At 40.1% G+C, this 22,706-nt stretch overlaps 1 protein-coding gene across 1 annotated transcript; it reads left to right on the top strand.

The window, feature by feature from the left end:
* The first annotated feature begins 20,890 nt into the window (after positions 1 to 20,890).
* Positions 20,891 to 21,766, top strand: TASL (TLR adaptor interacting with endolysosomal SLC15A4). Its single transcript, XM_041399989.1, has one exon. The coding sequence runs from the start codon at positions 20,891 to 20,893 to the stop codon at positions 21,764 to 21,766; it is 876 nt and encodes a 291-aa protein (XP_041255923.1).
* Positions 21,767 to 22,706: the final 940 nt, after the last annotated feature.

Raw genomic sequence — 22,706 nt, 5'->3', positions numbered from 1 at the left:
ATTGAGAATTGAATTGCATTTGAAATGAATCTGGGAGATATTGCATATATTTCTTTCCGTGGTTGCCAAAGCAGAACCTCAAAACTGTGTTAATGGAGAAAGAAAGTAACAACCCTGCTCTAGAAAGAAGAAACTCAGATGTAATCCACTAAAGTAAACTCCGAGCAAAACACAGAGAAAGATAACTAAGCTATCAAGGAAACTGCCCAAGAGAAAATGGCTCTTTAGTAGTGGAGGATAACTGAGTTTGTGAGGCAAACTCAAAAGTATCCTGGGGAAAGTATGAGAAAGCCGTGACATATCTAGTAGATATCATTAAGGCAGAAAGCCCTGTCACCCAAAGAGAAAGTGGCTATATGGACTGATCTTCAATGACTGGATTTGACATTTTGATGATTTATTGTTTGCTTTCTGAGCATCTGCTGAGACTACATATTTTGAGCAATACTTAGGAAAGCTGATCTAAGAATGCACTTCCCTGGTGTACTGGTGGAGGAGCATGACACACAAAAAAAATGCTTTTCTGAAACATTGACCAGTTCAGCTCTTCTTGCTCCAGTCCTGGAAGGTGAGGATGAACTCTGACCATGCTGTCCTCATCCAGCACAGACACCAGGCCTGTACCAGTCCTGGAAACCCAGGGCAGCACTGGGGTTAACACCTGCCTCCATCAGACCCAGCTGTTTTACAGCCAAACCTGCTGGGCAGGATGCTGGAGCAGAGGTGAAATAAGGTGTCTTTCCCTGGGATGGCTGTAAGGTAACCCTCCAGTGGGAGCATTGCAGGCAAGCTGGGTGGTCAGGTTTGCATTCTGGATTCTATTGCACAGACACTTGTGCAGCAGGAGGTATTTCTTACAGGCTTGTATTTGCAGATGGCTCCACCTCTGCTATCACTTATGGCTATTTCAATAGGTTATTGTGGAGTTCTATACATGGTCAAATTATTTTGAATTTATACATTGTCTGAATGGTTTCCCAACAGCAGGTTCCTGTTTGTCTTCAATGTACCTCAAAACATAGTTTCCTGCCCGGGTTTCCTGAGGTGAGTTCCTGATAACTGCAGCACAGGGCCTTTGACATTTCAATCTGCCTATCAGTGGTTTGTTAACAGAATGTCTATCAATCTTCATATTGCAACTCCTTGTTATCAGCTTCTAATTGCAGTAATGCTCTTGGTCCATTATCAGAAGAGCTTACTCATAACATTTGGTTCTTTCCAGGTTACAGAGCTCTTCTGCAGGAGCAGAAGCTTCTTAGGGGCAGAGTTAGAGCTGGGGTGGAAACTGTTTCAGCTGCCTTATTTCTGAGTCATCCCTGTGAGGACATTAACTTCTGGAAGCTGCATTGATTCTTCTATGCAGTTTAATAAGATTCTAATGAATAAAAAAGAATGATTTGTCCATTGAGGATATTAGGACAAAATATAATAGGGGCATAGATAAAATCATAAGGCTACACATTCAGGTGAAGAATGTCAGTGTAGCACTGGTAAAATGAATGCATTTATTGCAGAAGTAGAAAAATTACCTTTCTAACAACATAAGCTTCCTGTTATTCCAAGAGAAATTTATATCTGGCTGTTCATTCTGTATGAAATTATATTTTTTGTATAATAATACAAAGAAATTAAATTACTAACTTTGGTATCTTTTATACATTTGTTTCTACAGAGACTCAGCCTGAGGCAACACACTGCTCAGTGTTTCATTTGCTATGTATGTAATTCATTTTTTCTGTTCTATGGAGAAATAATTATCTAGGTAACGAGCAAGACACTGCACAGTGAGTGCACCACAGCTAAATGCTTCAAAAATACTTTAGGAAAATTCTTGCTCCCCCTGCAGTCAAAGGAAGCTTTTGCAGTGAATTAAGAAGGCAAGGAAATGTGCCTGTCTCCTTTGGATGCCCTAAAATGGGATTGATGTGTGTTTGCTTTGTTTTAGCACTGCTTACTTAAGAAAGAAACAAGATTAAAATTTTTTACATAAAAATGAGTTTCTTTCTGTTATCTTTGCTTACTGTTTTGTTTGCTGTACTTTTGTAAGCAACATGAAAACAGTGAATGAACAGAAAAGACCTACATCCATGGTGTGTTTTCTACAGATTTCTCAGATGATGGAGCATGTAAGTCTGCTAAAACAAAGGAGAACTGAAGGTATTAGAAATCTTGGAGGCATACAAAACATAGGGAAATACAGTTCTATTTATTCACAATAAATGCATGATGTGAACTTGGCAAATAAATGGTATGTACACTAAATAATTATAGTTAACACACACACACACACACATATATATATATATACACACATAGCTATAGATATAATATATATGTAATATATATTATATATATGTAATAATATCTTATATATGTAATAAAAACAGATATAAAGTTTTGTATAATTTAATAATTCCAGATATTACATTAAAATAACATCACAATACACATCAAATAGCATAAAGTAGTAAGTGGCTTTCTAACAGTTCAATGCCATTATTTTCATAAAATAATTTAGGTTGGGAGTCCTTACAAAGTCTCCCCATCACCCTCTTCTAAGGTTGAAAACACCATCTGTTTTTTGCCTAGACATTCAGTTATGCTATGCCTTAAGTTATCAGATGACACAACATCCAAATAAAAGGGTTTTTTCCCATATCTTCTCCAAAAAGATTGATTTCTATTTTCTTTTTGCCTCTTCCTCTTTAAAATTTTGTAATAATTATAAGCGTGATATAAAACACAGAGCTCTTCTGTGGCTGAAATGCTGTTTTCCTTATTCACATCAGCAGAAGGTTTAACTTTTTGTAATTTTGACAACTGAGACAGTGTATGTAAAACAAGTGATCCCAGCTAACAGCACATTTCTCCTGGGAGCTTTGTGGGCAGGAGAGGGAGGATTTAAGAATGGCACACTATCTTTTTGCTGTGTGAAAAACCCTCATCAGGTAAACTTTAAACAATCAGCCTCCCAAGGAAATCTGATACATAATCAGTCACTAAGGAAGAGGCTGTTGTGGAAGAAAGGTGAGAAGATGCTTTCCTTGAATGTGGTGTGTGTGGCCTTCTACACACAGAGCAGCAGGTGAGTGGATGCTGTACTTTTTCCACAGTTGCTCTGCCCCTCATTTGTTGGTTCAAGTTCCCAGGCTGTCTTGATTATAGGGAATTTCACCAGTTGTAGAAAGTTCATTCTGCACTTTCATGAGCAATCCTCAGTTCATGTACCTCAGGAACTGGGCTGTGTTCTGCAATAAAAGCAGTTTGAAGGTAGAGTGTCCATTTCTTACCAAATCTTGTAAGTTAAGTCTTATTCATTAATTCAGATCTTAGCAGGCTCAAATGCTCCTTCTGACCTTTGTGCCTTTAAACATAAACAATGTCACCTGGAGCAGGTCAGTCCAATAATAGTCTGTGGTTTTGGGGCTGAGGGCTGGAGAATTAAGGAATACAAAAAAAAAAAAAAAAAAAAAAAAAAAAAAAAAAAAAAAAAAAGTAAAAGGTTGATTCTTTCCAGTCTTCAGGTAAAACAAGTTCTTAATTCTCAAGTGGTTTCATAAGAAGATATTTTTTAGAGGACAGGACAAAGCTCCTTCCTTCCTGCTCTACAAAGATACCCACTGTTCCTCATGTCAGGTTGATGTTTATTGCACTGAGAAACATTCCACCATGTAAGAGGTATGTCCTAGTCATAAGTAATTGAATTAAACATTTAAAACAGGAAAAGGGATGACTTTTTTTCTCCTCCCCTCCCCTGCCCTCCATAGCTGCCAGGGCTGTGAGTCAAGGTGCTGGTAGTTTGTCCTTTTCCCTGGGCTGCTCTAAGAACCCGCAGAGTTAATGGGAAGTGCCCATCCATTGCTGTGCAGAGCTGGTCAGTCCTGCTCAGTTCATCCTAGAGGTCACATTGCTTGGCAGCAAAGCCAACAACTGAATGGCTAAAATCGTCTCCTCTCTGTCCGCTCCTTAACCACAAGTGAAAGGCAGCAAGGCAGCGACCAAGCAGCCTCTGCTCTTTAGGAGAGCATGTGCTTCACACTGGAGGTACAGCTGTGTCTGCAGGGAGGCTGTGGGGTGTAACTGGGGGGATGTGCAGATATGCTATCCAGAGTCCAGTCTTCTCTTTAAGAAGAATGACTTAAGTGATTCAAACACTTCAGTACAAAAAAAGGCCCAACCCTTCAGGGTAGTCATCAGAGACCAGGACCACTGACATTAGCAGCTGTATTTTAGAGTTCCTCAGGGCTACCAGAGAACATTGTCAGTAATATGCCCTTTCTCTCCAGTCTGTGGGTGCTAAACAGCCTGCTTTGACAGCAAGCAGCCTAATTCTGAATTTTGCCAAAGCATAACAATATGAGGTTCAAAGTACTGTTGTAGTAAAAGGCTAGATACAAATTTCCATGAACATTGATTGCATCATGTATCACACATGGGTGAGTCAAGGATATTGTGAAATATTTCCCATTTACTGGTAATAGTAAATCCACAGCAAAATGTCAATTATGTTCTGTAAGTGCTCCTTATCATGGTATCTGGTATGTATAATTATTTTTTTGACCTCTTCTATTATTTAACTTTGCCCTGTCTGACTTAGCGTGAATGGCTCTTGAGTTTGATGATGATACAGATATCTGATAGGTCATTATAATTTTTAGGTTACAATTTCTGTGTTGTAAATAATGATGTTTGTGCAGCTTGATGTAAAGTGAGGTTAAAAAAAAAAGAAGAAATCGCACAAATACTAAACATCTCTAATTTCTGATGATTTATCTCATTCTTCCCTTTACCAGTAGCTTTACCAAGTCATTAAAGATGCCAACTACCTAAGACAAAATAAAAGATAAACAATTTAATGGAAAAAAAATTTAAATAAATTTTAATTGACATTACAGTCTTACATTTTTTTCAACATTTCTGTAATGCGCAGAAGGATACAACCATTCCTTAATACTGATTTAGGAATAATCCACATTGTCCTGATCTATAAGTTTCCTGCCTCTTACTGGTTTCCAGAAATTTCTCTGCTCTTTGGGGATTCTTGATGCCAGCATACATACCTTTCACTACAGAAATGTAATTATTTGGCCTGTGGCCACAGTCTTTGGTGTTTTGCTTAGTGGTTATGGAAATCACTTGAATTTTTTCACCTTTTGTGTAGTCAAATCCAAGAGATTGTCTTGTTTCCCTGGAAGTGTTATGTAAACCCATGCTTGCTATTAGGTGATTTTGCCAGTTGAGAAAATTAGTTATGTAATATTTATAGATCTCATTCAGAAACAGAGGATTTTGGCAGTGTTGCCAATACAGCTCCAATTCTCAAATATCAAATTGTTGCTTTGAAGAAAGCAACAATTATTTACCTTTAGTTTCCATTTTCTTCCTTTGTGGCTATTCTGCTACCTCTTTGTCTAGTTTTATTCCAGCTTTTATCTATTGTGTCATTGTGCTTACTGTCACACATATTTGTGTATCTCATTGTATTGTATTCACACATCAATGCTCTTTTACACTGCAGTAGCAGCAAACATTTGCAGAGAAATATTTGTTGATTGTTGTACCAAATGCTGTATTTTCTGCCTCCTTCCTGTTTAGGATCACAGACCAGCTGAGGCAGGAAGGCACCTGTGAAGATCATCTGGTCCAAATTTCTGCTCAAAGATGAGTCTGTGAGAGCAGGTTGCTCAGGACAGTGTCCATTTGGTTTTGAGTATCTTCAAGGCTGGAGCAAAATGGAAGGATCAGCTCTCTCAAACTGTAGACAATGCTCTGCCTAATGCAGCACAAGATGATATTGGCCTTCTTTCTACAATGACACATTGCTAGTTCGTAATTTAAATTTTTAAATGCTCTTATTTCTAAATATTTGTGTTGTTTCTGTCCCAGTCTTCCTGAATATGTATATATATCTTCCATAAATCCCCTAAATACCACACCAAATATACACTTTTCATTAACTCCCTGAGTTCCATCTTAAAGTAAATATGTTTGTTTTCTTCAGAAACCCCACTGGATACATTTTTCTGAAATTGTGTTCCTCTTATTAATCTAACTAAATAAGCTTTCTCTGCCAGTTTCCTTGCAAAATCTCAGTTGCAGCCTCCATCTGAAAAAGCCTCCCTGGTTCTCCATGCCTGTCTAATTGCTCAATTTCATGTTTTTCTGTCGCTTTTCTGTAACTATCTCTTTCAAAAAAAATCAACTCAGTGACCTTTTACTTTCAATCTGCTTTTCAGAAAGTTTTCGATGAAAACATTCCTCCCTCTCACTTCCTTTGGCAGGTCTTATGCTCCTGGATAATGCTCAACAGCAGCAAACTGTGCTGAACATAATTTCTTAGCAGATGGAACTAGTGATTTGTCCACACTTGATCCAGACCCTCACATTTTCTGCTTTTCCTGTTTTTCTTCACTCATGGCATGGTTAGCCAGGATTACCTAACTAAAAAAAAACCCCCGTGGGCAGTGATGGCTTCTGGTTTTCATGGACCAAAGTGCAGGAGGGTTTTCTATCATTACTTTGTTAAAAGTACTCAGCAGATCAATTGCTTATTCTGTTGCTACTTTCTGACAAAATTTGCAAATGAATGTTACTGACACAGAATTTGGAATGGCTGTAAAAGCTGACTGCTGGAAAGATGGAAGAGTAGGAAAGTGAGGAATGTAGAAATCAGAGTCAAATTAAGAGTCAGTACTTGAGGAAAAAAACCCCATGAAAATCACCCAATTATCATGGGATGGCTCTACCTAGAAATTACAGACATGTGCCAATGTACCTAAAGAAACCAGACCACTGTAACACTTCATGGATTTCTGCAATTTTTTGTTGTATTTTGATACACTAACAAAAAAAAAAAAAAATCCCTTCTTAGTAACCTGACTGCCTTCAATTTTGTTACACAGATGTGTAGTAAAAAAAAAAAAAGAAAAAAAACCAAAACAAACCCCCCCCCAAAAAACAAACAAACAAACAAACAAAAAAACTAAAAAAGAAAGCCCTTATCTATTGCTCAGTCCTGTTTTACAGATAACAGCTCTTTGAGAGACTGTAAAGCCTGACCACTAATGAGTAGTTGTCACTGAACCAAGAAGTACATTAGCAGCTGGATGCATGATTTATTTTTAACAAAGACCCAATGCAAGCATTGGACTTAGGATATGTATCATATGACAGGATTCTGTACAGGTAGGCAGTCCTTCAGACAATCTTTATTGTTCTTGGAAATGCCATTTGAAACTTTTATAATATAATTAACCAGTTCTTCCTCAGGAATATCTTGTTTTATGCTAGAGGGTGTGTGCAACCTCAGTGGGAATCTGGCAGAAATCCAGGAAGAAAGCTTCAAGTACTGTAATGCACTTGTCCTGCAGAGATGAAGTCTTCCTTGTCCTCAAGGGTGCAGCCAGGTGAAAGAACAATCTCCTCCTCTCAACAGCTGGGATTTGCTGAGGCTTAGAGTTTATTAGATCTGGAGACCTGCTGAGAAGGGAATCATGAGCTCACCCAGAGGCAAGAAAGGAGAAAAAGGTTCTTGTGAAAAGAAAGTCAAGCTCTGTCAAAATTGGTAAAAAAACCCTGCAGCTCTGCTGCCCTCTCCCTAGGATGGTGTGAGCTGCTGGAATCTCTGCTTTAGACATTGCATCTGTAAAAAGACTCCTTCAATAAAAGGTGGAGGCAGCAAAAATATTTCCTTCCCAACCTACAAGTTAGTTTTATCAGTAGTCCAATGGTTTCCAAAGGTTTAACACCTTTCTATCTGATAGGTAGGATGCAATTAGCTTCTACTTAATTAAGTGAGCACGTGTGAGTAATCATTTCAGACTTGTGAAGCCATGAATGCAGTGTAACATCCCTGGGGATTTCCTGTGGTAGGAAGTGATCTGACATAGTCAGGAACTGAAGCCCTTTTTTATTCTGCAGGAGATGCCTTGGGTTCAGGAATTTGGGGTAGCTGTTTTATTTGTGTGATACCTGAAACACTAATTTTCATCATTTCTATTTATTATGCACACAGGTTTATAAAATTTTTATTTTACATTGCTGAAATGATTTATGTGAATTTCAAGCATTTCAAGATGTTTTCAATGTATGAAAACTATTAAATAAATCTAAAACTGAGATAAACCACCAAGCCTTCAGTGTATATTTTGAAAATTTAAATACTTACAGAGGAATGATACATCTTGAGAAAAAAATCATCTTCCCTCCAAAATACAAATTAATTGCTAAACTTCCTCTCTAAAAATCAGCTTTCAAAGGAATGATGAGGCCTACCATAACACAAATTCTGTGAAAGGATCAGGGAATCAGTGCATCCTGGGAAGCTTAAAAAATGACCCCAGAAGACTGTCTAACGAGATCTGGAAGGTGCAAACGTGAGAGTTATAGGTGCTGATAAAGCATTTGCTGAGCTGGGTGGTGAGCTGGGGAATATTATGCTTCATTGCTTGAGGAGTACTCTCTGCAGTGTGCTGCGAGTCAGGCCCCTCTCTGCTGCTGACTGAAATGCATCAGACCCTGGGGTATTTCAGTCAGCAGCACAGAGCAAGCCATGCACAGTATCTGCGGTGCACATCAGAAGTTCAGTAAATATGGCTCTATCTATCTGCATACTGTAGACCACCTTTTATGCATGTTGTTATTTGAAGATGCTAAAAAGTAGGTGGCGTTTAGATGTAGATATTCTTGGTTGGTTTAAAACCATCCATTCCTAAGTTATCATGGTAGTAGTTAGGAGACAAAAAAAAAAAAAAAGAGAATAAAAAAAAGAGAAGTTTTTGGCTTCTGGACAGACACAGACAATGGAAAGAGAGCAGCTCGCCCAGCTTGCTGCCTTCTGATGCTTTACAGGATGATTCACGCTCTGCAGGGCTTAAAGGCTTATGTGCCCATGTGTGGTTATGCATGGAAACCTCAGGACAGTCTCTGCCATCAGTGGGATCACTTGTACAATAATGTGCTTTGTTCAGGCTACATCAGTGACCATTTGTGACCATTAAAACAAAGGGATATGGGCAGAACTGTTTGACTACTAAAGATAAATAAGGGGCTATGAATGAAGAGAGGCTGAGACTGAAGGGAAAGATTTCTGAACTGTGTCAAGATCAGTCTCCTAGTTTGTATAAATTAGTGAGAGAAGAAAAGAACATGAACTGATTGGCTACTTATTACTACAAAAGACCAGTGCTGGGAACTGGTAATGTCGATCAGCTTCAATATACTGTTGTCTCTTCCCAAATCAATTCAATACTGTTATCTCTTCCCAAAGGAAACTCCCCTTGGCCTTGGAGATTTTATTAGAGGATGCAATGTTCTTGCTTATAATTTTCTCATATCAAAGGCCTTGCTTTTGTTTCCTTGATTTGTGCATAGATCAAACCTGTAGCAATGTCTGCATATAACTAAATATTTATACGATCCACAGAAGAGAAAAGAAATTTAACACAGGAATAAATTGTATATTTAATGGACTAGAAGGAGTAAAAAAAGCAGCAAATGTTCCCTATTATTACCCTATTTGTACTTGAATTACAAATGCCTCTGTAGTTAATGAAATTATTTAGTGGTCACTTTTGTGTGATGAAACAATTGCTTCATTTTGAAGCATCATACTCTGGGTGCAGACCTTGATGGATATAACTACATGGAAGGTGCAGTGCTCCTTGAGTTCCTGAGTTAAGGCTCTGGGCCCCAAGGACAGCCAGACTTCTCATTGCTGCGTGGGCAATCACTGACCATGGACAGCTGGAAACAGAAAATATGGGTGGGCACCAAAACTTCTTCATATTTTCTAGAATGGGAGGGCTCTCTCTGTATCCATGGTCTTTTTTTCCTCCTTGGAAATACATGGCCATGAGAACGATGTCACAACCACTTTTTTTCCAAACAGCAAGTAAAGGGCTGGAGTAATTAATCCAGAAGACTCCCTTTGGACTGAGATATCTCAAAGCCAGACTTGGCACTCATTTGTAAATGGGAATCTTCACATTTTATCTAGAAAATTCTACTGATCTATTTTCTACTACCAGCAATGTAGGAAGAGAAAAATAACTGTGTATAAAGGTTCTTCCCTGTTCAAAGACTGCTGATTTACTCAAATAATTGACTATACTGGTGCAATGAATGCATTGAAAACTGGGTTTTCAGTTAAAATCAAGTTAAACTTCCATATACACTGGAAAGCTTGAAATATATCTGATTTTGCTGCTGTAAGGTATATAAACCATTCATTATTGTTTTTATGATAGAGTACTGGATAACACACTTATCTCCTTCCCATAAAATCTTTCCTTCCAAAGATCAAAAGGTTTGAAAGTATCCCCTTTGTCCTCTTGCACAAATAGGATCTACTTATAAACTAGGTCATAATCTTAAGGTGGTATCTTAAATTTCAAAATTTGTGGGTAAAGGTACAGACATACCAAATAAGAACAGAGCTAAAACAGTTTGATAACCAGAGAGCGCTTACTGTGTACATACCTGCTTGAGTACAGGTACAGGCAAATTGATTTATTTTATGCACTTATTCCTGCTATTAAATTTAACAAAAAGCTATGGAATATTGTCTTATCAAAAGATCCAAATTTATTATTTCTAAAATATAAATATTTCATCTGCAAATGACAGGCAGCTGCCTTTTCACCCTCTGACCAAACAGGCCCAACCTAAGCAGAGTGAGGGCAAACAACTGGCACATTTGTCTTGAAGAGAAACTCATGAACTGAAATAAAAAACTAAGGATCAGAACTACTTAGAATCAAAATTAAAGCAATTTCCTCAAGGAAATTCCTTATGAGGAGAATAATGTGGTAGAGAAGGAAACATGGTTATTTACTTGAAATGTTGTTTTTTTTTTTTTTTTGGGAGGGGTAGAGCGGGGAGTGGATAGGGATACACAGTCTGATATATTGGATTTGCTGTAGCAAATTACACTGACAAAAATAATTTGTCATGGCTTCACAATCTGAGCTACATTTACAGATGAAGAGATTGACTGAAAGATTCCCTAAGGTGCTGAAGCTTTCTTTTCTCTCACATCTGTTTCACTGGGCATGGGAGCAAGGCCCAGGTGGGGATCTTTGCAGAAGGGGTCAGCTGCTGGTATGTTGCACCCAGCTCATTCAGATCTGGATCTGGCCCTCAGAGCACTGCACTCAGAGCAGTTTATAAGCCACATGGCAAAAAATAATATAGGACAGTGCTTGTTAGCTGAGGACAGCTCTTCCAAGGTCAGCAGTGAATGTGGAAAAGGTCATTAGAATAAGTGGGTGCCCTGAGAGCCTAGACTGTCAGGATGTTACTGTGCAATTTCAGTGACAGAAGAAATTACAGTTTTATATCTCCCTTCCATTGAAACACAAAGCTACTGTGCAGAAATGCAGACAATGTTTGAGTTCTTCTAGAGAACTGAAAACATTCCACATGTATGACAAAAAACGGTCACTTATTTTATGCAAATCTAGGTGCCTGAAGATAAGTCTTAAATCCATACTTAGATAAATCTATAATAGTAGATTGATTTTACAGTGCTTCTGGATAGCTGTGCCATTCTGGCAGTAGAAGCACTTTAAAATATCTGTCCATTTGCATCTTCCTGGTTTTGCATGGATTTAGATTATTAAAAAAATATTTTGAAAACTCTCTGAGGACCTTTACAGAAATGCTTTTTTATACTATCAAAGTTTTTTCCCAACAGTCTTACTAGAAATATTGAACTTTGGTGAATATAGAGCTCTCTGGGTCAACAGAAGAGGTAAAACCTCACAGAGATTTATCTCTTGCTTTCCTCAATGCATTTCATCCAGGTAAGGAAACATGGAAAAAAAGGGTTGAGCCAGTATAAATGTGACAAGGTCTGAGATTGGTCCATAGTACAAATGAGAGATCAGAGAAAAAATTACAATAATGTTAATATTAATGTTAATGTTAAGCATAAAAAGTTGGTCTGTTGTGACAGTAGCTTTGTTTCCACAGTGTTTTGGTTTGAAAAGACAGGTGTCGGCTAAGGAAGCCAGGAGCCTCCCCTGAACTGGAAATTATAAACCCCCTCCCTCCAAATTGTTATAAATTTGAAATTAAGGGGTGCTCTCAAACAAAGATATGGGAGCACAAATAACAGTTCTTTATTAGGGAAGAAAATGGAATAAAAAATAAATAAACAATGCAGTAATACAAAACAAACTGACAGAGTCAGAATACAACCCGACACCCTGTGGGTCAGGGTGTTGGTAGCAGTCCCATTAAATGATGGCTGCAGTCCTCCTGCAGTGTCAGGTGTGGTTCTGTTGGAACAGGGATCCTGTAGAAAGGTGTAGTCTTCCTCTGAAGATCCAGTGGAAAAGGCAGCTGTTCCTCTGGGAATCCAGTGGAAAAGCTGTTCCCAAAATCTCAGATTCTATCCAGGTAGGAATGCTTGGCTCCTCCCTCTGGGCAGAGCATCTCCCAGTGGGATGATGGAATTTTATCAGTCATGCTGTGGCACTCAATGGCCCATTAACAGCAGATGTCTCCCCAGAAGGAGGATTGGTTTGTGGAAGAGAAAAAGAAAACTGCCCAATTAACAGAAGATAACAGAGCCACACCTCTAACAGATGGCAAATAGAATACATATTGCCTTGCAATCTAGGACACACAGGGAGAACTTTTACAGAAAAGATATCTGATGGGACTTGCATTAAACTGCCAGTGTTGTCCAGTTTTTGTGCTGTTTAGACACTGTTGATCCTAGCATGGCATCTGACTGGGTACAATATCACTTGCGAAACTGTTGTATGAATTAGCTACAAATGTGTAGGTAGGGACAGAATGACACTTGTACTTTTTTCAGGCCTATGTCTAAGAAGACTTTGGAAGCAGTCTTTGATATTAGCCCCAATCATATGTTGCATGATAGTGAATATTTAGGAAAATTACATTAACAGAAGTATTGTTTCTGGCTGGCAGAGTTGGAGGTTTCTGAGAAGAACACGTGGTACTGAATGAGGAAGTTAATATTCACTGAGAATTAAAATATATTTCTAATATATTTCTCTTATTATTGCAAGGTATGGATGTATAATGATGCCTTTAAAAGCAAATTCTGTATATCCTATTGGGATCGATTCAAACAGTCCAGTTGTGTGTATCAAACAGTACTTGTCTTCTGCCCATAAGGAATACTCCAACATCAATCTCAAAGCCATAGTCACTGTTCTCACACCTCACACTTGCTGGATGAATTCCTGCTTGCCCCAGGTATTTTCATCCACTGCCCCTCCCAAGACAAGCTTCCTGGGTATGGTACTGAGTGCTAAAACAGACGAGGCCTAACTTGCAGATCTAACTTTTGTCCTGACAAGTTGTCAAGTTTGCCAAAGCAAAAACCTGAGAAAGCAGCTGTGCTGTGGTGCTTGGTGGAAAATTATATGTACAAGGAAGGATCTGCTGACAACAACGTAGACCTGCTGTGCAATGCATTTCTGCTTTGTCACCTCACTCTTCCAGCCTATTTGGTCTGACAATCTTGACCTGTCAAGATGTCTCACCATGTCAGCTAAAAGGAGAGTGATGGCTGAAATGGGGTGCACTGGAAGCTGCCAACACATGAACAGTTTCTCTAAGATTGTTCTGAGTGTTTGACTCACCAGGGCTTTTTGTTCTTACAACAGTCCATCTGCCTGGACTAAGAGTGTTGTAATCAGCTATTTTAACAGTACACAGTTTCACAATGAAGTTTCATTTGGACATAAAAGAGGAAGCAAGTTCAGCGTGTTGCAGTTCAGTCAGTTATAAAACCCCCTCATCTCCTAAGGGACTTTCTTTCTATACTTCTTTGCTATAGAGGATTAGAAGTAAAACAGATGTTATCTTATAAGTGTGATTAAAAAGGAAATAAAAACAGAACGTTGCATTTTGGGGTAGGACAGACCCACAGGAAGCTTCAAAAACTAGTTAGAAGACATCATTTTTTCTGTACCTGGTCAGCTGCTGTATCTTTGGAGGTAAGAACTAAAATATACTGCACATTATATAAATGTATGAAAATGTTGCCCTTGCTTATCAAAGTTGCTTGGTTCTGTTTGTGTGGCACCACAGCTGATAGCTGGTAGAATGAGAATGCACTTTTTCTGTTTTGAATGCACATGTGTTTGCAGAGTCTCACCTTCTGCCCATAGACACTTTCTACTGCCTTAAGAAGTGATAAGAACATTTCTAAGGTGCCATCTTCACAACTATGACCAACTGTGGTTGCAATGAGACTTCAAAATGAAAACAAATTTTTTCCTCTGATACTTCTAAAGACTTTCATAAAATCAGACTAAACAGGTTTTTCAGAATATTTTTAAAGTGAGCCTTAACTAGCTGTGTTGCTTTTATCATAATTAAGATATTGTTATTGAAACTTCTGTGCATGTTACTGTACTGTCTAAGTAATGTGCTCCAACTGGAGTACTCTATTTGTAGATTATAAATAAAAATAGGCACCAAAATAGATCAATATGGGCATCATATTTAAAAAAAGTTCGTAAGAAGAAAGATGATACTTCTCGGAGAAAACGATGATGTTACAAATTATAAACAAAGAAATGCTTTTTTCCAATTCTTAGTGAGTTTCCTGGTTTGCTGCAAATTCGAGCTCAACAAGGGTATACATGCACAACATGCCTCCTCCTCCCTCTTTTTTATGCTCTACAACAAATGTGACTAACGTTTCAATGTCTTTTTGTGGACTGTTTCCTTCACTCCTTCTGGGAAACACCTTCAGCCTTTTCTGTCTTTCTTCATTTACTATTTATTCTTTTAATTTCTAGAAAGTGTATTCTCTTCTGTAAGAGTTCACGTCGATTTCTTGCCTCTTTATTTCAAATGCTCAGATTCAAAATGTTGAAGCACATGTAGTTCAGTCATAACAGCTAACAATTCATTAAAATTAACACAGACATCCAGAGACATTAAACGATTTCCACCACAGGAAGAATTATAAAAAAGCGTAGTGTAGAAATATTATGAAGTCAAGTCTTCCTTATGAATGTGGAGCCTGATTCTTTCCTGCCTCAGATTTCATGCTGCTGTTTACAGCTGTGGGTATGAGATGTAAAATGCTATCCAATCAGACTGATGGGGTCCTAAACCAACTTTGTATAGGCATAGATGATGAAGAAAAGTATGGAAAATGATGAACCAGGCTTGGTCTCTATGATGTTTCAAGGAACTTGAACTAGGTGGAAAACAAACTTGGGTGGAAAACTTTTAGAGCTCAAGAAGCTATATTTACCAACATACAGTTTTAATTGTATTTTTATGGAAGTATGTCCGCCCCCCAACTCAAAGATACAACAGCACTCAAAAATACACTGAGAACATATTTGTTTCTAAATTAAAGAAGCTGAATGCTCCTGAAACTCATTTCTATCCATTTTGCATGATCAAAAATTGTTAAGTGTTTGCATTCAATAGCAAACAAGAGCATTCAATAGTATAGTAGACTTCTTGGGGAAGATGTCTCCCCTCTTGTTTAATTTAGCCTGTCCTTCCAGCAGATTCCCTCATACTCTTGATATACAGGTTTATTATTCTTTCAAACCTACTTGTTCCCCTCAAACCAGCCCACACTCCCTCAGGGGTGAGGTACTCCAGTTTTTCCTCATCTCTTCAACTGTTGATGCGTGAATTAAGAAGATGAACAGGGCTTATGTCTTCTCCTGTGGGAAGAACAGAAGATCAGAGTCAAGAGAGACATGGGGAGGGGATAAGAGTGGTTTGGCTCACAGTGGCTGCTTAAAGAGCCTCCTGGTGCATCTCCTGGGCCCCAGGTCTTCCAGAGCAGCAGCAGGGAGAGGATGTGACAAATGTAGTGGGCAGCATTCGGATGCTTGTGCTAAACACCCTCTGGGTATTCATCTTCTCCTCTGCTGTGGGCAAAGTGAGCCACTCCTACATCAAACAGCAGCCACTGCTACTGTAGAATTATAGTCAGAGAGAACCATAAGTTGGAAGGGACCTCAAAATATCATCTGGTCCAATGTTTCATGGGACAGGAAGCCTAGATGAGATCATGTATCACCTTGTCCAATCCCACCTTGAAAACATCCAGGGAAAGGGACTCCACCGTGTCTCTGGTGAGGTTGTTCCATTCATTGATTGTTCTCACTGTAAAAAATGAAAACATCCAGGGAAAGGGACTCCACCGTGTCTCTGGTGAGGTTGTTCTCACTGTAAAAAAATTACTTCTCTTCCCTCTTATCCCTGGGAGCACTGGGGACATGGTTTAGCAGTGAACATGATGGTGTTAATGGTTGGACTTAATGATCTTAGAGGCCTTTTCCAACTTACGTGATGCTGTGATTCCATTCCAATGCAACTTTTGCTCATTGCCACTTGTCTTCTCCATGTGGCTGCTTGTGAAGAGACAGTCTCTGTCTTCTTTGCATCTGTAGGCACTGGAATACTATGATGAGCTGTCCCCGTCTCTCTGTCTTCTTTTCTCCAGGGAGAAGAGTCCTAACTCCTTCAAACTTTCCTCACAAGGCAGCTTTTCCAGCCCTTTGATCATCTTCTTGGCCCTCCACTGGACTGTCTCCAGTCTGTCCACATCTTGTTTGAATTTTTTGGGACCAGAACTGGATGCTCCAGGGACAGCCTGACAAATGCTGAGTGGGAAGACCTTGTCTCTATCTCAGCCAGCTGTTCTCCTGCGGGTGCAGTCCAGGATCTGATTTTCCTCACTGCTGCAGCCCTGCTCTGCTGGCTCAGGGTCCCCTTGCTGTGCAGCAGGGCCCCCAGGTCCCTCTCAGCAAGGCTCTCCAGCACACAGGTCCTGTGCTGGGCTCTTTGGTTGTGTCATCCAGTGTAGGAACTGCCACTTGCCTTTGTAATCCTGTTGCTGTTACTGCTGGCCCACCTTCCAGCCTGTGCAGGTCCCTCTGTAAAATGTGTTCATCTCACCACACAATTTGGTGTCATTAGCATTACATTTACCCAAGCCAAATGAGGTTCAGATACCAAAGATCTGCAGGTTTCAGGCATTAAGGAGAGGCTCTACTTCCCCATGTGCACAGCTCATTATACTGCCTTCTTTACTGTCCTGATTTCCCCACATTGGCTGCACTGAGGCTTCCTGGGAGCTGTTCCACACTAGCCCCAGGGGAAGGTGAGATATGGGTCCTGCAATACTTGTAAGCTTGCTCTACAGACTATCCTGCTTGCCAGGACTCTTGCATGTCTGTCTGGCAGTCTGACGTGGATCCCACACCTCACTGAGGGGATCTGTCTCTATCTCTACAAACTGGAAAAATGTCTCTTAAAATAGGGAAAAAATACTACAGACAGATCCATTGGGATTTGAGTTCCCTCAAGACAGGGACACTGTCATCTGGGATCTCACCTAGCAAATCAGCTAGAACTCAAGGTACAGTCTGTGATAAGAGCCAAGCTCCAGTCCCCAGCAGCCCAACTTTAATGCCATTCAGAGCCCTGCTCAGGGATCTGAAAGCCAGACAGATCTAATGCAAGCTTGTTTCTTCTATGAGTTTCCATCCGCTCCTTTTGCAATGCAGAAGAATGTCCCTTTCCCCACTGAGCTGTGATCCCAGTGGGCATGATGTTCTTCCCATTCTCCCTAGCAACATTTTATCTTGCTTAGGTTTTTGAACAGGACACAATTTATCATATCTCTGTGCACACTTCTCAAGCTTGCCTAAGTGCTTTGCTTATCCTGAGCCAAGAACTCCCATTCTGTTTTCCTGCTCTCAGACTGTAATTTGAGGTCTTTATGCAAACGTTGGCACTGTCTACAAGCATTACAACCTAGCAAATTTGCTGCCACATACTGGTAATACCCCTGGATTCTCCATGTGACCTTAAACATTCATCCTGCCTTCAGGCTTTTCTTCCGCTGAAGAACTGAACAAAAACCTCGAGCAAGATGTAGGAGTTTTTAAGATCACCTGACTGTGGTAAAGACTATGTCGGATAGAAAAGACAGTGTAAACCAGGCAGTCTTCTCCCTCTATCTCCACTAGGCTTAGACAGAATGTAGTCAGTGCCCATTGCCAGGGTAGTAGCAACACAAGGAAAATTCTTTTTGTTCACCTTACATGCAAAATGTGTCAGATCAGAATTGTAAAAGGGAATGGTTTTCCTTGTGCAACAAAAAGTTACGCAATTATTTTTAGGCAGATGTAAATTAAATCTGGATTTAAGGAGCATGAAACCCAAATATTGAAAGACATCAGATATAATCTCTGTGCCCTCAGAATCCTAGTGTATGTGTCTGTGGCATGAGAGGGGATTAAGAGAAAAGGTGCAAGAAAGCAAAATTAATGAAAACTCCAATCCTTACCAGATTTAAAATGCAAAAATTAAAGGTGGCACAGTTGCATGACAATTGGAGTGATGGGATAATAACTTGTCAGAGGTATATATTATATTAAGTACAAGAAACACCAGATATTATACATGCACCTTCTTTTTGCACTCATTCTCTCAACACTGTCTATCAAAACTTCAGTCAGATTTCCTCGTAGAGCTGGGAAGAGCCAGATTAGCGTGGCAGCCTTTGCCAGCTCCAGAGGGCAATCTTGTAACTCGTTCAGCAGAACACACAACTCTGAGCACAATGAGACCCTAATATTTTTGAATTTGCCAATTCTTTTGTTTCCACTCCTGTCTCAGTGTGCTCCAACACTCTTAAAATAAGCATAGCAGAATGCAGTGCAAAGAAATGAAACCAATGGTTTCATTTCCCTCATGTAGCACCTTATGGCAGAAACAACTCACATCTGGGGAGCAGGAAAGACCAAAGTGTCACATGCTGCCTGAGCACAACTGCCTTTGCCTATGTTGGTTGAGCAGTGCACAGGTCATATGTAACAGTTCCACTCATTTCTCCAAACCCACCTTAAAAATAACATACAAATGAATGTATAACAGTTCCAGATTCAAGCTAGCCACAGTTAGTGATGACTGCAATAAAGACATCTGGGCAATGGATGGCAGAGGGAAGGGAACAGCCTTTGCAAAAGGGGGGAACAGAAGCAGAAGAGAAAGTTGATAACCTGAGCAGCTCTAACATTTGGCTAAGATTTCTATGGGGACACCTTAATTACAGCTAAAAGCCAAAGCAAGACAACAGCAGCATAATACAAGAACTGCCAAGCCGCAAACAGGATTCCCCCCTTGTATGTAAATAGGTCACTTTTAATTAAATGTTACTGCCTGTGGGAAATCTCACACAACTAGCGGCAACAGAGAGAATCCAGGGTCACCAAAGCAAGTGTTTGGACACATCTAATTTCCATTAATATTTCTGCCTGAAGGAAGGTTATTTTCTCTTCACCTTCCTCTTCAACCTTCTTCATGGTGTGGAAGTGATTCCCTCCTCCCAAGGAAAGTATTTTCTCACAATGTCTCCTCCGTAACATTTATAAGGAGTCTATGTCTATCATTTATAGGGAAATGTTTATCATGCAAAGTCTATCTCCATGCTTAGGCAGGATTTAGCCAACAATTATTAGTGCAGCATTTTGCATTAGCAACTGTGACACATGAAAACTTTACTACTAAGAAAGGAGAGTCCCTTCATTCTTGGAAAAGACCATTTGTAGTATATAAAGAAAGAAATTATTTTAATAATTTTCATTTGAATTTATTTTTACTTTAAATCTACTTTCTCTTTGCTGGACCAAACAATTTCTTTAGAACATTTTTCCCATTGATTATATTGTTGACATCTGTTCAAAAAAAAAAAGATAGAGGTGGATTTAAAACAATTTTTTCTTGGTAGCAGAGCTGCCAAAGCTTGGGCAGAACATTTACTGATGTGCAGCATGTGTGTCCTTGCTGGCAAATCCTGTATTTAATTGCTAACATTTCTGTGCAGCTTTTGGGTCTGAGCTGCCTGCTCAGAGAGTGGAGAGAATTGGTGACTGCTGGAACCCGACTGCGCCTTTGCAGAAATGCAATGAAAACTGATTCCAGAGCTGTGGTATGGCTAATCCCACAGTGACAGAGCGAGCTGGAGTACTTCTGAAATGTGCACTCTCCTATGCATTGCACTGAAATCTGTCTCCTCAAAAGTACCCTGCAGATATCTATGACTAGGATCTAGTTTAAGATCCTTTTATAGCAACTGGAAAGTGATAAGCAAATCTAGGACACAATTAATTTCATTTTGATTTAGGTGTCTAAACCAGGCCAGATGAATCATGCCTCCAAAACACTTTTCTTTTTCCACTGACATTTTCACGTATAAAAGGTAGAGACAATTAATTCCATCCTGATTGCAATGCAGAAGTGCAAAGTGCAAATTTAATGGTCTGAGATTTTTTAATGAAAAAGGAACCACCACATCAACAGCTGTTGATTAGTCTGGAACAGAAGGGGTGGTACTCTCAGTATGAATCTCAAATCATCAAAGTTCAGAGGCAGCTGACACACCACACACAACAAAAGATGCTTCAAATCATATGAGAGAAAGGGGGAAACCCCTGGCTTCTTAAAAGCATGTAAGAAAAAGGGGAAAACCCCTGTCTTCTTAATGAACTTCAGGGCAAAATTAGATGCATTTTAGTGTAAGATATTACAGCAGCTATACCACAACAAGACTTCTTGTCCCACTCTCTACAACTCACTTGCCATTGGATGCATTGGACATGCAATACTTTGTGTTATAGAGGATATGCTTTGGTGAGGTTCAGCACAACAGGGACACTGGCTGATCACTTCACTCACTGGCTCAAGTGCTCAGTAAGGCAGAGACACTCCTGTTCATGTCCAAATTGGAGACATATCTGCAGCTAGTAAGAGACTGGTGAGTGCAATTACAGCTCAGGGAGTTTAAAATGAACTTTTTGTAATTAACTTCTTCCTATCGTTTTTGTGTTTGCTGGGCGTTCCTTTCCCTCGGAGAAGGATGCTATCGGAAGGTTACCTTCATAGAATCACCTACCTTTGGGAAGACCTGAACCCTGCGCTCTACGAGAGTTTGCCTGATGAAGGGGTGTATGAAATGAGGTCCATTAATTATTCTTCCACGGGAGAAGCACAAGGAAAAAGCCTCCTTCAGAGATGCAGATCTGCTGGCAAGTGCATCTCCTCAGTCTGCTCTCGAGGCAGCAAGAACAGCAGAAGGCAGAAGGATAATCTCCCACAACCTGCCCAGCACCCAACACCCACAGGGCAGCCACCTCCAGCTACGCATGTCTGTGGGGAGCTGACAAAAAAAGTCACCTACCTGGTTCCACCTTCCTGCAAGAGCATTTGCAAGAACTACAACGATTTGCACATAGCTGGGGACTACGTGGTGCCGATTAGCTCGGTCGCCACAGATTTCGCTTGTGACAGCGGCATAGGCCCCTTCTTGGAGTCCTCAGAGATCCCTCCCGCCATGGAGTCTGTGAAGGCTCCCCCCTCGAGCGACACTGTGCGCAGGCCAGGCCAGGGCCACTCGTCCTGCTGGCGGCTGGCCAGCCTCGGGCCCCACCAGCAGCCCCTCTCCGACTCCGCCCTCAATGACTACCTGGAACAGAAGCTGCTGGAGCTGTACAAGCAGTACATCATGGACAGCACAGCAAACAGGGCATCCCCCACCCAGATCCTGGCCTCGGAGCTGATCATGACCAACGTGGATCAAATCAGCATGCAGATATCACGAGAGAGGAACATGGAGACTGTCAAGGCCAAAGACATTGTCATCAGCCGCTTCTTACAAATAGCCAGTGGGAAAATTTCCTCAGAAATGAGCACACCTACTCTGCATATTTCCCAATATAGTCACATTAATGCTTAGTGTTTGGATGTTAGAAAGTGTTTATGTTCTTCAAAGTCAGTTTTTAGTTTATGATACTTCCTGCTTAATAAAAATGCCCTACTATCCAGCACTTAAATAAAACTTTCAGTACATATTAAATAAGTAAAACTACCTGTACTCCTGTGCTGCACAGCTCCTATTGTGGACCAATAAGTTATTTTTTTTAAAGTTTTTTTAATGAACCTCAGACATTAAAAAAGTTTCACAGAAAAAATGACTAAGAGCATATGAAACTCTTCCAGGTGCTCAGGTATTCGTTTTCTGCCCCACATACTTGTATCATTTCAAATTTCCTCTCTGTGGCACCTGCCATCCTACTCTGGGTCTGTGCTTGTCAGGCTTACACTCATGTGAGGACAAGCAAGCACAGTGATGTCATAGTCACAGAAATAAAGAATTTATTATGCCATCCAGTTCACCTCCCTGCCCTTAAGGGCTTTACTTGAGGACATCCCTCACAGAAGGTTTTATAACTTGTTCCTAAAGATATTAAGGGATAGACACTTAACAGCTCTTTCTATGCTAACCCTAATTATTTAATTGGTGTCTTCCTGTTCAAGAGTTACCATCCCTTTTTGTGAAGCTAAGGTCTGTTTCCAAACAGACAGGATCCTCCAGAGTGTTTGTGTAAACCTGTGTGCTTTGCGCTGACTTGAACCCTCACAGTGAGCACTGGGGACCTGTGATCACACACAGACACCACCTTTGCCAGGTACTTACACACCTGACACTGTGGAGGAGTCATGTGGGGACAGAAGAGGAAGGAAAATTTATCTTTGTGATGAGAATTGCACGTTGAAGGAAAAGGGCTAGTCCAAAGCCCATTGGATTAATGTGAACATTGCCCCGGAACGCAGAAGAAAAGCTGAAATGGAGCATTTGACACTGTGACTGAACACTTCTTTTGTTAGGATTGTTA

The sequence above is a fragment of the Onychostruthus taczanowskii genome, unplaced genomic scaffold (assembly GCF_017590055.1).
Source record: "Onychostruthus taczanowskii isolate IOZ18803 unplaced genomic scaffold, ASM1759005v1 scaffold17, whole genome shotgun sequence".
Lineage (NCBI taxonomy): Eukaryota > Metazoa > Chordata > Aves > Passeriformes > Passeridae > Onychostruthus > Onychostruthus taczanowskii.
The sequence above is the reverse complement of the archived record's forward strand: the minus strand, read 5'-3'. Positions and strand labels throughout refer to the sequence as shown.

Coding starts and splice junctions, on each gene's coding strand:
- TASL (XM_041399989.1), top strand. CDS start 20,891: ATGCTATCGGAAGGTTACCTTCATAGAATCACCTACCTTTGGGAAGAC.